A 14218-nucleotide genomic window follows, 5' to 3' on the forward strand; every position below is an offset into this window, starting at 1 on the left:
AATTAACCCTAGTGTGTATTTGTGTACTGTACATGTGGTAGGGAATATAGATTGTAAGCTCGACTGGCGCAGGGACTGATGTGAATGGCCAAATATTCTCTGTAAAGCGCTGCGGAATATATGTGCACTATATAAATAACTGATAATAAATAATAGAGAATAAATAGTGTAAATGAAATTGAAAAAGTAAGCTATACTTACAGGGCAGCACGGATGGTGTAATAGTTAGCATTACTGCCTCAGCACTGAGGTCATGGGTTTGATTCCCACCATGGCCCTAACTTGTGTAGTCTCCCCGTGCTTGCGTGGGTTTCCTCCAGGTACTCCGGTTTCATCCCACAATCCAAAAACATACAGGTAGGTTAATTGGCTCCCAACAAAATTAACCCTAGCGTGAATGTGTGTGTACATGTGGTAGGGAATATAGATTGTAAGCTTCCCTGGGGCAGGGACTGATGTGAATGGCCAAATATTCCCTGTAAAGCGCTGTGTAATATGTGTGCGCTATATAAATAACTGGTAATAAATAATATACATGTACTTTAAGACATCAATAGTCATATTAAAACCTTAATAAAATAGAAAAGGCACACATGGAATACCGATACTAAAATAAAATTTAAGTAGAAAAACAGTTCTTTAACAGTAAGAGCAAACAATAGTACAAACTTGTCATAAAGCAGATAAAAGAAAAATAACTATAATTCACTCACATTACAAAGTGGTACTAATTATCAATCTTGCCAGATGCACAAACACACCTAGAATTAGCATCAGCCCCTCCAACAATACCATGGGGAGAGTTAATCCGTACATTCCAGATTCAGCCATATTTGAACAAACCGTTTAGCTTTGTGTAGAAAGTGCACATACCCCACCAAATCATCCATCAAGCTGCACACTTGCAAAATGTGGGACTTGTAAAGACCATCCAAGTACTGTCTGGGGTCCTGATCTATACAACCCGAGCCAAGGCATTAAGGATATTCTAGCTAGCCATTCAATGGACTCTGTCTTTTAATCACAAAACTAACAGGCACAAGTGAGCCATGCCGAGTAGTGTAGGATATTTTTTGCTTGATTGTACGTCCGCAACTGTGGCGGCCTCACCACTGCTCGACCAATTCCCCCGCACTGGTGGCCGAAACACGAATTACTGCCGGTGAGGGAGACCACCATCTGTGCTGGCCATTGGGGGCCATGTTGTCTCCGCACCCCCATTTGATCATCAGTTCACTTTATATGGTAATGGGACACTAATTTATGTAGCAGCCATTGCCTAGGGGTTCCTGCCAGTTGGGAGAGGTAGGCTTGCCCTGTTGTCTCCTCTATCACCCCTCAGCTGTCCCATGCTGCAGGCCAAGTAGCAGCACTTCCTTATAAGATTTTTTTTCTCCCCTGCTGCAGGCTACCCCGCAACTGGCTTTACTCATCCTCTCCTTCCTCAGTGGATGCTAGGCGCTGCACCTTATTCTGGTTTTGACTCTGTTTCCTGGGATCACGAGGATAGTATCTCCATTACATCTGATGTCGAAACCACCTCCTATTTTGGAGGATTCCAAACTGCAGGTAGATGTGGAAGCTCTGATCAAGGTGGTTAGATCTGCGCTTCTGATAAAGGACTTTGGCCAAACTTCTGTCACATTCCCCTGTGTTTAAGCATCAGAAAAAAGCTGCAGCTGTGTTTCCCTTCTTCTGCTCAAATTGAAGACATCCTTGCAAAGGGATGGGCTAACCCAAACAAGCATTTTTTAGTATCCAAACATATTTCAATGTTTTATCCACTTCCAGCTACAGACAGGACCAAATGGGAGTCCCCTCCTCCAGTAGATGCTCTCATTGTCAGGTTAAATCTTCTACTCTTCCTATCACAGCCTCCCTTTAAAGATCCTGCTGATAGAAAGCTGGAGAATATTCCCTTGAGGCAAATTATGCCAATGCTGGGGCTATTGATCACCCGTCCCTTGCGTACACTTGGAAGGCTAAGGCCATTGAATGCTGGCCAGGTTCCCTAGAAGATGGTCTCCGTTATGGTACACACAGAAATGAGTTGAGGCGTACAGTGGAATTTCTTTTTCATCCACTAGGAGTCACTGGAGTACTCTCGGGATATGGACGGGGCGTTAGCAGGGATAGGCACATTTAAATATTTAAATTAGTAACCCTCCACCCCCTCCATACTCCCAAGATGCCTCAGTGTTTTTTTTTTTGTGCCTCACCGGAAAGGCACGCGTTTAGAGGAATCTCGAGACGTAACTTTTTTTTTTTAAAGAATTTTTCTTCTTTCAAGTCGCGGCATCTAACTCCACTTATCTTCCTTCTGCGGAAGCACCCAGGTCACAAACTTCTAATTTTTGCTCCTTTTGCCCACAAGAAATTACCAGTGGTCAATCTTTACCAAAAATACATGGTTCTTCCTTTATGGGTGCTATATCCAGACTTAAACATACCTGGTCTACCCGACGCCCAGCTACCAAGCCTACTGACAGGGCGGGCCTCCACCTGGGAATATTAAGCGTTGGAGGCCACCTACTGCTTTTTTCTGATTCATGGATTGCGGGAATGTAGAACGCCTGGGTCAGACGCGTAGATTCACAGGGCTGCTATGTCTTAAGTCACAGAGAATGTCCTTCGGTCCAATTCTTTTCCCAATGGCCTTCTAGGGGATACAGGAAAAGCAGGAGCTCTACGGGAGTCCATTCGCTCCGTTCTTGCTTCCAGAGTAATTGTCACAGTACCCCTGTCTGAGAGGCTTTGGTTTCTTTGTCAACTTTTTTCTAGTTCAGAAACTGGACAGCTTGTTGTGCCCTATCCTCAACTTGAAGTTGCTCAACAGGTACCTCAGAGTTCCAAAGTTCCGTGTGGAGTCTCATTCCCTCCATAAGTCAGGCAGTACATGGCCTACTTAGATTTTCAGGATGCCTATTTTTATATTCCCATTTGGGACAGTTACCAGCGCTTCCTGAGGTGTGCGGTATGGGAGGGATATTTCTAAATTCGGGCATTGCTATTTGGTCTTTCCACTACACTTCGTGTCTTCACGAAAGTCCTTGCTATTATGGCAGTGCATCTCAGATGAAGGATGATACGAATTCTACCTTATCTGGAGATTCTGAGGGACCATATCCATCTCCCGGGTGGATCATCAATTTGCGGAAATCCACCTTGACTGCATTTCAGCAGAGCCGGCATCTGTGAGCCTTGCTGGAATCCAGAGTCCAACAGATGTTCTTCCCCAAAGACAAACTACTGTCCCGACATGCCAAGATTTGTGCCTTCTTGGGCTGACATCTGGTGTCCGCCCACTTCTGAATGCAGATACTGGTCTTTCTGGTCTCCACCTTTTGAGATGGTGGATTGGGCCCAGTTTCACTCCCGTCGTTTACAGATGGGTATCCTTGCCTGCTGGAACAGCTCCCATCTGCATCTAAAGTTGCAGATGAACCTTTCCCCTTAGATAGTCCGTCACATCCTCTTGTGGCTCCAACAGTCACATCTGGACAAGGGCCGCCCATTTTGGATACAGGATTGGGTCCTTCTCACCACTGACACAAGTTTCCGGAGGTGAGAGGCGGTAACGTGTCATCAAACATTTCAAGGTCAGTGGATGGCTCTGAAAGCCAGCATCCGATAAACAGAGCCCTCTTTCCGGCAAAACAAGCATCAGCTGGTCAAAGTGCTGTCCAACAATGCTACAACTGTCATTTAGATAAATCATCAGGACAGCACCTACAGCTGTGGTGCCATGAAGGAGGGGAGTCACGTCCTTTGGTGGGCAGAACATTGTCTCCTGGCTCTGTTGGCTGTCTACATTTCCAGGGTGCAGAACTGGGAGGTGGACTTCCTAAGCTCTGGCAAATCGTGTCTGCACCCAGAAGTCTTTCAGTTTTTGCTACACCACTGGGGCGTGCCGGACAGTTACATGATGGCCTCTCGAGACCACCACAAGCTGCTGAGGACTGCTCGTGCACTGTCCAGGAACTCTTCTGGTGGACAACCTTGCGGTTCGCTGGACCTTCCCACACATTTTACATCTTCCTTTAAACTTTCATGATTTGTGGATTCTCTATAAATTGAAGTTGGACAGCGGCACCATGATCCGGAGACCTTGGTATGCAGATCTTCTTAATCTTAACATCTACGCTCCGTGGAGTCTCCCCCTCTGTCCAGGAGTTCTGTCTCAGGGCACGTGCTTTCACCCAGATCTGGTCTGTCTCGCTTTTATGGAGAGAACTTCAGATAGCTGTCCTAAGAGCTAAGAGGTTCTCCACATCTGCCATTCGTACCATGCGTAATGGCAAGATGCCTTTCTCAGCTAAGAGTTAGGCGTGTGGAAGACTTCTTTTAATTAGTATTCAGACAGAGGGTTCAACCCTTGATCCTTCCATCTCTTGTGGGTCCTACTCTTCTTACAGGTTTGCCTGGAATTTTGCCTCTGCCTTTCCTCTCTGTAGGTACAGGTTTCCGATCTTTCGGGGGGGGGGGGGTTCTGCATTAAATTGCACTATTGCCAGATGTCTGGACTTTTTCCAGGGTGTCCTCCATGTGCAGTCTCCGTTTATTCTTCCAGTGGCTTTGTGGAACTTGTACTTGGTTCTTTGGGCCCTCTAGTCTTCCCCCTTTAATCCGGTGGACATTGTGGTTTGCGTGGAAAACTGTTTTCCTCCTCCATTGCATCGGCCTAGAGTGTTGGACTTGAATGCAATGTTTTGTCACTTCCTCTTTTTTTCATTTTCACTCAGACTGGGCTGTTTTGCAGATTAACTGGGTTACCTCCCTAAGGTAGTGTCCAGGTTTCATATAAACCAGGAGATGGTTGTCCCTTCTTTCATGGTACCATATTCTTCTCTGGAGATGGCATCCTTCGATGTAGTGTGGTCCCTCCATATCTATGTTGACAGGACGAGGGACTTCCATAAGACTGATTCTTTGTTCAGTATGATTTTCATAAATGTGGCTGGCCAGCTACTAAGCAGACCTTACTTGGGGCTAGCCAGCTACTAAGCAGACCTTACCAGGCTTATTCTGCGGTGGATCTCCCTGCGCCTGCTGTGGTTTGAGCGCATTCCACTCATTCAGTGGGACATTCTTGAGCAGCACACCCTGGCACTACTACTGAACAACTTCGCAAGACAGCCATGTGGCCTTCTGCCCATACTTTCATGAAATTCTATTCAATTTCCTCAATCGAGTGATTCTGTGGCCACGCTGACTGGTTGTGGCAGCAGCGAAAATGTGACCTTGTTTCTTTACACGATCACAGTTGAAGGCAGATACATGGCCATGACATGCCTGCATTTTTACCCCAAATGGTCTTTTCCTCTTCCTCTCACATTGTGGGCGGTATCACAAAGGTACCAAGTTGTGTGGGCAGTGCGATCGCGGCACATGTGCAGTCTGACGATAATTGCTCATTTGCATGAACATTTGCATCATATACAAACATTAATTGGTCTCTAGAAGCTATTGTAAAGGGAATTTTCACAGCTTCAAGTTCTTCCTTGAGACCTATTCTAGGTTTTGGTTTGAGTAAACAAAACTGCTGAAAGGTGGGTAGATATCTTGGAAGTAGGTCTGAGATCTGGAAAACTGGTCAGAATTGCTGTCTGTTAAGTGGAATCACATACCAGATGCAACTACTGACACATGCATAATTAGTGCTAGACTTTCTGCATCAACTTCTGCTGCCAGAAGAGGTTTGTGGCTCAGTTCATGGCATGTGGATACGGAGTTCAAGAAAACTTTATTATCTCTTCCTTTTGTTGGTGAAGTTTTGTTTAGTCCTGAATTGGAAAAGTTGTAAAAAGTAATGAGTTTATATTTTTTATTGTGTTTACCTAGGTTGAAGATGACTTTGTGCTTGAAGCAGAAAAGGAGAGGTTTGTAGACGAGCTGAAGCTAATTGTAAGTCAGGCTCAGGAAATACTCCGCAAGATTCCAGCTGAGGAGAGAGCAGAATTTGCACCATCTGAATCTAGCAACCAAGTGAGTGATATCATTGTTGCACAATGAAAGTGGCCGAATCTTCTTACCTATGATGTTAATTCTTCATTTTCCCCTAACTAGACTGGGGCATCTGAGCATGTGCAGATAGCGGTGCCTGTATCTGCTCCAACAGGAGGTGAGCGATTTATTATCTTACAAAATAATTGTGTTGCTCTTAAAATAACATATGTAAACAGCGTGAACAGAAGTGGAGCGTTTTGAGTGATTTCACAAACTTTTCTCCTCTTACAGGGGAATCAGGACCGCAGTCCTCACCAGTTGGTCGCTGGCGATTATTCATCAATCAAACAATAAGAAACAGAGAAGCTCAGTCTTCATTTGTCACCCAGCCTGCAGTTATCAAAGTTCCTCCGCATTCTACAGGTAGGCTGGGACACACAAGCTATGTTTATGAGTAATAAGGCATTTCAGTCAGGGTTATTTGAAAACCACTTCAAAACAGCAGGGGACCGGATGTAATGAAGTCCGAGTTGGCCAGACGTTCAGGTTCCCGGCCAACGCGGATGTTTTTTTTTTTTAAAGAGGCAATTATTTACAAGGCATGGTTTTGCCTTGTACATGATTGCCGCTTTAAAAAAAAAAATTAATCTGAGTTCGGCCGGGAACCTGAACCACGGGCCAACTCGAACTTCATTACCTCCGACCTAAAGTGTCACCTTTTTGAGATGCATTGTTTTTTATTTTTGGCTAGCGTATTATAAATATTAAGTGCAGTACACAGGAAAAAACATTGATCCTTTTTTACTTAGTCCAGCTGCATCAGAATTTCCTTCCCATATTTGCTGATATTAAGGGGTGTAAGTATAATAGACGTGACTGGACGTTACCGTATTATCGCTTTAAACCGGGGGGGGATTACAAAGGTTCTTTGGCTGGTCAAAACCAGGTGAAATGCAGGCTTGAAGTCAGCCAGCCACAGAACCTGTGTAATTCAGAAGTGTCCCAGTTTAAGCCCAGTTTTGCATAATGTCTTTCTAGAAACAACGGTGTATATTTAAAGTTTTTATCTTCCCCCTCATACATGTATATACAGATACAGCATAGTGTTATGCTGCCGCCCTGCATATTGGACGGCACTAATGAGAGACTGCTGCTCGTCTTGCGGGTTAGCTTGCCACTGAAATGAATAGTTTTTCCATGGCGAGTCTCTATTTAGGCTGAAGGAAAGAATGGATTTATTTATTTATTTTTTACTTAATGCTTAATCTTCCTTTTCAAGACCAAAAGCAGCAGACAAGACTTTTGTGCCCTGGAATGTTGGTTTGCTGTTTTTGTTTTCTTGTATTTACATTTACGTGGGCAGAGTAGAGGTGCCAAGTTGTTCTTATCTGCCGTCAAATTCTATGTTTCTACGTTACATGTTTTCTCTCCATAAACCTATTGGTGAATACTGGCAGGAGTTTGGCCACTTTACGAATCACAAGCATCTTGCCCATGATTTGGGCACTCATGTTGTCCTGAATGAGGCCATAATTGTCCTTTTCTTCTTTTTCTTTCTCTCTTCTTCCTTCACCTAAATAGGACCACCTATGGAACTGGCAAGCAATAGTCTACCTGAGGACTCTTATAATTTTAAGGACAACTGTTCCCTTCAGCCAGAAAACACTGCCCCCTCTACATCAGCAGATTGCCCGGTTTCTACCACAGAAACTGTGCCCCCGACAGCTCATGTGGAAAATGGTAATGAAATCTTGTCCCCTCCTGTTAGTAACATTGGCTCTCCAGCTATGCAGGTTCAGACAGAGCCTGAGATCCATGGCACAAATGTAGCTGTAACAGAAGGTCAGCAGCCAGGCTTTCACCTTTGTAGTGATCAGGATGCTCAGGTAACAAATGGTATGGGTCAACCAAGTTCTGGTCAAAACACCACTGGTCTGTCCCTTGGGCTCTCTCTGTCAGACAACGTCACACCTTCAGATGGAACCATTTTACCACAGACACCAGTCTTAGAAGCTTCACTAGTGCACTCTGCTTCAATACAAGAATCTGACAATGAAGGGCCTCCCAAAATAGAATTTGTCGACAACCGTATCAAAACGCTGGATGAAAAATTGAGGACCTTATTGTATCAAGACAGCTCTGCTAGTTCCTATGCCGACAGTCAGAAGGAGACGCAGAGTACCGAGTCCCCTTTGTCATCATCTGCTGAGGATACCCTATCCTGTCCTGCCCCTGACGCAGCAAATGTGAATTCCAGCAGTATTCAGGCCACTCCAGAGGAGGCAGAACCTATTGATTCACTGGCAGTTAAAGCTCCTGAAGCTGTCATTGCGGTGCCTGGTGAATTAACGCCGTCTGTAAGTAATCCGTATCTTTTCCTGCAAGTATTCTGCTTGTTGCCTTGAAAATGAAACTGCTTTTGCCCTTATTTTGCATATAACCAACAGCTTTTGCCTATCTGGCACTCCCAAGGCACCTTTAAAAAAAAAAACCACAAACCTAAATGTAAAAAATATTTATTAAAATACAAAATGTAATGACCTATGCTGGCAACGTGCCATTGGGATTGTGCAAATGCGGTAGCGGCATCCTACATCGTTTCCACATTGTGCATTTTAACTTGCGCACTGCAGGACAATGCACAATGGCCCTCATTCCGAGTTGATCGCACCAAGTAACTTTTTGCTGCTGGTGCGATCAACTAATCTCCGCCTATGGGGGGAGTGTATTTTAGCATAGCAGAGCTGCTAACGCTTGTGCAGCCTTCTATGCTTAAAAAGTTTCCTGCAATACAAGACCAGGGTAAGAGTTACTTACCCTGTGCGATGGCTCCAGCGATGAAGGTCCCGGTCCTGACGTTAGACATCCGCCCTCCGTTCGCCTGGACACGCCTGTGTTTTTCTTACCACTCCCCGAAAACGGCTGGAAGCTGTGAGTATCCACCTCGGAGCGCCCCCCGTCTTTCCATCTTGTTGCGATCGCCGCTGCGATCACATTTGCGCTGGTGGTGGCATTGCCCGGTGGCGCGCGTGTGCAATGCATCCGCCGCACATGCGCATTTCCGACCCGTTCGCTTTGCAGCGAAGAACCACTGCATGCGAATGTGTCAGAATGACCCCCAATGTTAGCTATCTTGTGTACACATCATTGCCCCCATAGAGTTCCCATACTGCATGACCCTTCTATATACGACAGTTCCCTCCTTCCCGTTTCATAGAGATGTCAAATAGAAAAGTTTAACTTCCCTGGAAAGAATCCTAAATATCCATCAATCTCCATATACAGACTTCATATCCTGAGAATACATGCATATGCGAAATAGGACTTATATCATTTTTGTGCATTCAATAATTATGTTGATTGGTTTAGTTACTAAATCTTTACCTTTATTACTAATGCAGTTATAAATAGATACACTTGAAACCATCCAGCAATAGAAGTAGAACCAACAATTTGTGGAGGCTTATAAATCTAGAAGGTACTACCCATAAAAAAACACACTAATGAAGTATGGTTGTCATAAAACCGGCAGGGGCTGGGGGAGTGGTCAGCATAAAACTGGCAGGGGCTGGGGGAATGGTCAGCATAAAACCGGCAGGGGCTGGGGGAGTGATCAGTATGAGTTTACATAGAGAAAATAATGAGGTCAGCAGTTGCTCTTTAAATTAATTGCAGTAATGTTTTCATGTACATTTTTTTTTTTTTTTCCTTTTGCTTCTTTAATTTGATCTTCTCCAGGAAAGTTCTGAAGATGCCTGGCATCCTGGAAGTTCTTCTCATGCCTGCACCAAGCGCACTCTGGGCACCGGAACCGCTCATCTACAGACAGGAGGTGGATATTTTGGCCTAAGCTTTACTTGTCCTAGTCTCAAAAACCCTATTAGCAAGAAACCGTGGGCTCGCAAATTAAAAAGCTGGGCATGCAGGTTGCGGCATTCCAACAGCTTATTCAAGAGGTCAAGAGTACGCCAAGGTAGTGTTGCTTACAGTTAGGCCCGTACCATAGGAAAACATCCCTTTTGGTTATTTCCGTACGTATATATTTTTTTAGTGAGTTATTTTTTTATTTCATTTTTATTCATCCTCAGAAATGTTCCCTCACGTTTCTTGCTCCCTCACTCTTGCCTTTTTTGTGTTTGTCTAGCTGTGTCCTAAAAGGCACTTTAAGAGCCTTGGACTTATCATTGCTTTTCGTCTTCCATGTGTGCCAATAGTTTTTGCCTGAGCATGGCAACATGTACTTTAGCTGGAAGCCCGCACGCACTGTTGTGTTCCTCTACCCCCCTTCTCCTTCACTTTTGTAGCAGGATATCAGGCCTTGTGTCCCTTTCACAGATTCCACTAAGGTTTGTGGTCTGCTTTTTGTCTTACTTGTAGCCGAAGAAGATGGCACTAGGCGGGAAGTACTTGATTCCACACAAAGGGTTGTAGAAGCGCTGGCTGAATGTGCCTTGTCTGAGGTTAACTCATCTGGAACCAGTGCCTTCAAACGTGGACGCTTTCAGGTGTGTGTATGAAGATTGCTGTCTTGTGTATCTAGTATTACATTTTTATTGCATGATAAAAGGTATTTCTTAATTGCCACAGTACATATATATTTCTCTTACGTCCTAGAGGATGCTGGGGACTCCGTAAGGACCATGGGGTATAGACGGGCTCCGCAGGAGACATGGGCACTGTAAAGAACTTTAGAATGGGTGTGCACTGGCTCCTCCCTCTATGCCCCTCCTCCAGACCTCAGTTAGATCCTGTGCCCAGAGGAGACTGGGTGCATTACAGGGGAGCTCTCCTGAGTTTCTCTGAAAAAAAAAAAAAAAGAATTTTGTTAGGTTTTTTTTTTTTCAGGGAGCACTGCTGGCAACAGGCTCCCTGCATCGTGGGACTGAGGAGAGAGAAGCAGACCTACTTAAGTGATAGGCTCTGTTTCTTAGGCTACTAGACACCATTAGCTCCAGAGGGTCGGAACGCAGGTCTCACCCTAGCCGTTCGTCCCGGAGCCGCGCCGCCGTCGTCCTCGCAGAGCCGGAAGATAGAAGCCGGGTGAGTACTAGAAGAAAGAAGACTTCAAAGGCGGCAGGAGACTTCAGTTCTTCTCTGAGCTAACGCTGCGCGCCATTGCTCCTACACACAAACACACTGCAAGCACGGATGGGTGCAGGGGGGGCGCCCTGGGCAGCAATAATAAACCTTTAGGACTGGCTAATATATTATATAGGCTGCGGAGGCAGTAGATATACAATCCCCCGCCAGTGTTTGTAAATTTGAGCGGGACCGAAGCCTGCCGCTGAGGGGGCGGAGCTTGCTAACACAGCACTAACCAGCGCAATTTTCTCCACAGTACACTGCAGAGACGCTGGCTCCCCGGACTCTGTGACAGAGGGCAAAAGAGGGGGGGGGGGGGGGGGGGAGCACTTATAATTGGTGCAGTGAGTGTATATTGTTTATATATATATATATATATATATATATATATATATATATATATATATATATACACACAACTTGAAGAAAAGGACTGCGGCACTCGGGGACGTTTTGAAAAATCACTGTATTAAGTGCAATACATCGTACATCGACGTTTCGGGGATTTTAACCCCTTCCTCAAGATGTGGTAGAGACACACATCTTGAGGAAGGGGTTAAAATCCCCGAAACGTCGATGTACGATGTATTGCACTTAATACAGTGATTTTTCAAAACGTCCCCGAGTGCCGCAGTCCTTTTCTTCAAGTTGTGTGCATTTGATCCTGAGGGCACCGGGGCATTCTACATCTTTTAATACTATAAGCGCTGTTTATCTGGGAATTGTTTCCAGTGTCAGTTGGCGCTGGGTGTGTGCTGGCATACTCTCTCTCTCTCCAAAGGGCCTTATTGGGAAACTGTCTCCAGATAGAAATTTCACTGAGTGTGTGGGGGTGTCGGTACGTGTGTGTCGGCATGTCTGAAGCGGAAGGCTCTTCTAGGGAGGAGGTGGAGCAGATGATTGTGGTGTCTCCGTCGGCAACGCCGACACCTGACTGGTTGGATATGTGGAATATTTTAAATACAAATGTGGCTTTATTGCATAAGAGGTTGGACAAAGCAGAGTCCAGAGAGAAAGCAGGGAGTCAATCCATGGCTTTAACTGTGTCACAGGGCCCTTCGGGGTTTCAGAAACGCCCACTGTCCCAAGTAGCAGACACTGATACCGACACGGAGTCTGACTCCAGTGTCGACTACTATGATGCGAGGTTACACCCAAGGGTGGCCAAAAGTATTCATTATATGGTTATTGCAATTAAAGATGTTTTGCATATCACAGATGACCCCTCTGTCCCTGACACGAGGGTACACATGTTTAAAGAAAAGACACCTGAGGTAACTTTCCCCCCATCTCATGAGCTGAATGAGATATTTGAAAAAGATTTGAAAACTCCAGACAAGAAACTGCAGATTCCCAAGAGAATTCTTATGGCGTATCCTTTCCCGGCTAAGGACAGGGTACGGTGGGAATCCTCGCCCAGAGTAGACAAGGCGTTAACGCGCTTGTCCAAAAAGGTGGTGCTGCCGTCTCCAGATACAGCAGCCCTCAGGGATCCTGCTGATCGCAGGCAGGAAACTACCTTGAAGTCAATTTACACACATACGGGTGCCTTGCTCAGACCGGCAATAGCGTCGGCTTGGGTTTGTAGCGCTGTAGCAGCTTGGACAGATACCTTGTCATCTGACATTGATACCCTGGATAGGGATACCATTTTATTGACCTTGGGTCACATTAAAGACGCGGTCCTATATATGAGAGATGCTCAGAGAGACGTTTGCCTGCTGGGTTCGAGAGCCAACGCCATGGCGATTTCTGCCAGGCGAGCCCTGTGGACCTGCCAATGGACGGGTGATGCCGACTCAAAGAGGCATATGGAGGTTTTGCCTTACAAGGGTGAGGACTTATTTGGGGAAGGTCTCACGGACCTGGTTTCCACGGCTACTGCAGGTAAATCTACTTTTTTACCTTATGTTTCCTCACAGCAAAAGAAAACGCCACAATATCAGATACAGTCCTTTCAGTCGCGCAAGTCCAGAAGAGGTCGGGAATCTTCCTTTCTCGCCAGAGGTAAAGGTAGAGGGAAAAAACTGCCGGCTACGGCTAGTTCCCAGGAGCAGAAGTCCTCCCCGACTTCTACTAAATCCACCGCATGACGCTGGGGCTCCACTGAGGGAGTCCGCCCCGGTGGGGGCACGTCTTCGACTCTTCAGCCACGTCTGGGATCAATCAGAGGTGGATCCCTGGGCAATGGAAATTGTATCCCAGGGTTACAAGCTGGAATTCGAAGACGTGCCTCCTCGCCGGTTTTTCAAATCGGCCTTACCAGCTTCTTCCCCAGAAAGGGAGGTAGTTTTAGCTGCAATTCAAAAACTGTCATCAACAAGTGGTTGTCAAGGTTCCCCTACTTCAACAGGGGAAGGGGTACTATTCAACCCTGTTTGTGGTCCTGAAACCGGATGGCTCGGTCAAACCCATTCTGAATTTAAAATCCCTAAACCTGTACTTGAAAAAGTTCAAAATCAAGATGGAATCGCTCAGGGCGGTTATCGCCAGCCTGGAAGGGGGGGATTTTATGGTATCACTAGACATAAAGGTTGCATACCTTCATGTCCCCATATATCCGCCTCATCAGGCGTACCTAAGATTCGCTGTACAGGACTGTCATTACCAGTTTCAGACGTTGCCGTTTGGGCTTTCCACGGCCCCGATTATTTTCACCAAGATAAGGGCGGAAATGATGGTGCTCCTGCGCAAGCAGAGAGTCACAATTATCCCGTACTTGGACGATCTCCTGATAAAAGCGAGATCGAGAGAACAATTGCTGAAAAGCGTGTCGCTCTCCCTAAGCGTGCTGCAGCAACACGGCTGGATTCTCAATCTACCAAAGTCACAGTTGGTTCCAACGACCCGGTTGACTTTCTTGGGCATGATTCTAGACATAGAACAAAAGAGGGTTTTTCTCCCGGTGGAAAAAGCCCAGGAACTCCAGAACTTGGTCAGGGACCTGTTGAAACCGAAAAGTGTGTCGGTCCATCTCTGCACGCGAGTTCTGTGGAAAATGGTGGCGTCTTACGAGGCCATTCCCTTCGGCAGGTTCCATGCGAGGACTTTTCAGTGGGACCTTCTGGACAAGTGGTCTGGGTCCCATCTACACATTCATCAAAAGATCAGCCTGTCCCCCAGGGCCAGGGGGTCTCTCCTGTGGTGGCTGCAGAGTGCTCACCTTCTAGAGGGTCGCAGGTTCGGCATT

The 14218-nt window shown here is 45.9% G+C and overlaps 1 protein-coding gene across 5 annotated transcripts in view; it reads left to right on the top strand.

Annotated features, from left to right (window-relative positions):
* Positions 1 to 14218, top strand: part of WNK3 (WNK lysine deficient protein kinase 3) — a 258491-nt gene that overhangs the window by 191284 nt on the left and 52989 nt on the right. For all 5 annotated transcript variants that reach the window (XM_063936367.1, XM_063936369.1, XM_063936368.1 and 2 more), the window contains 6 exons: positions 5842 to 5985; positions 6067 to 6121; positions 6238 to 6369; positions 7528 to 8303; positions 9685 to 9778; positions 10324 to 10451. In XM_063936367.1, coding sequence (XP_063792437.1) covers positions 5842 to 5985; positions 6067 to 6121; positions 6238 to 6369; positions 7528 to 8303; positions 9685 to 9778; positions 10324 to 10451 — 1329 coding nt within the window. The remainder of the gene's footprint in view (positions 1 to 5841; positions 5986 to 6066; positions 6122 to 6237; positions 6370 to 7527; positions 8304 to 9684; positions 9779 to 10323; positions 10452 to 14218) is intronic.

This window comes from Pseudophryne corroboree, chromosome 8 (genome assembly GCF_028390025.1).
Source record: "Pseudophryne corroboree isolate aPseCor3 chromosome 8, aPseCor3.hap2, whole genome shotgun sequence".
Classification (NCBI taxonomy): Eukaryota; Metazoa; Chordata; class Amphibia; order Anura; family Myobatrachidae; genus Pseudophryne; species Pseudophryne corroboree.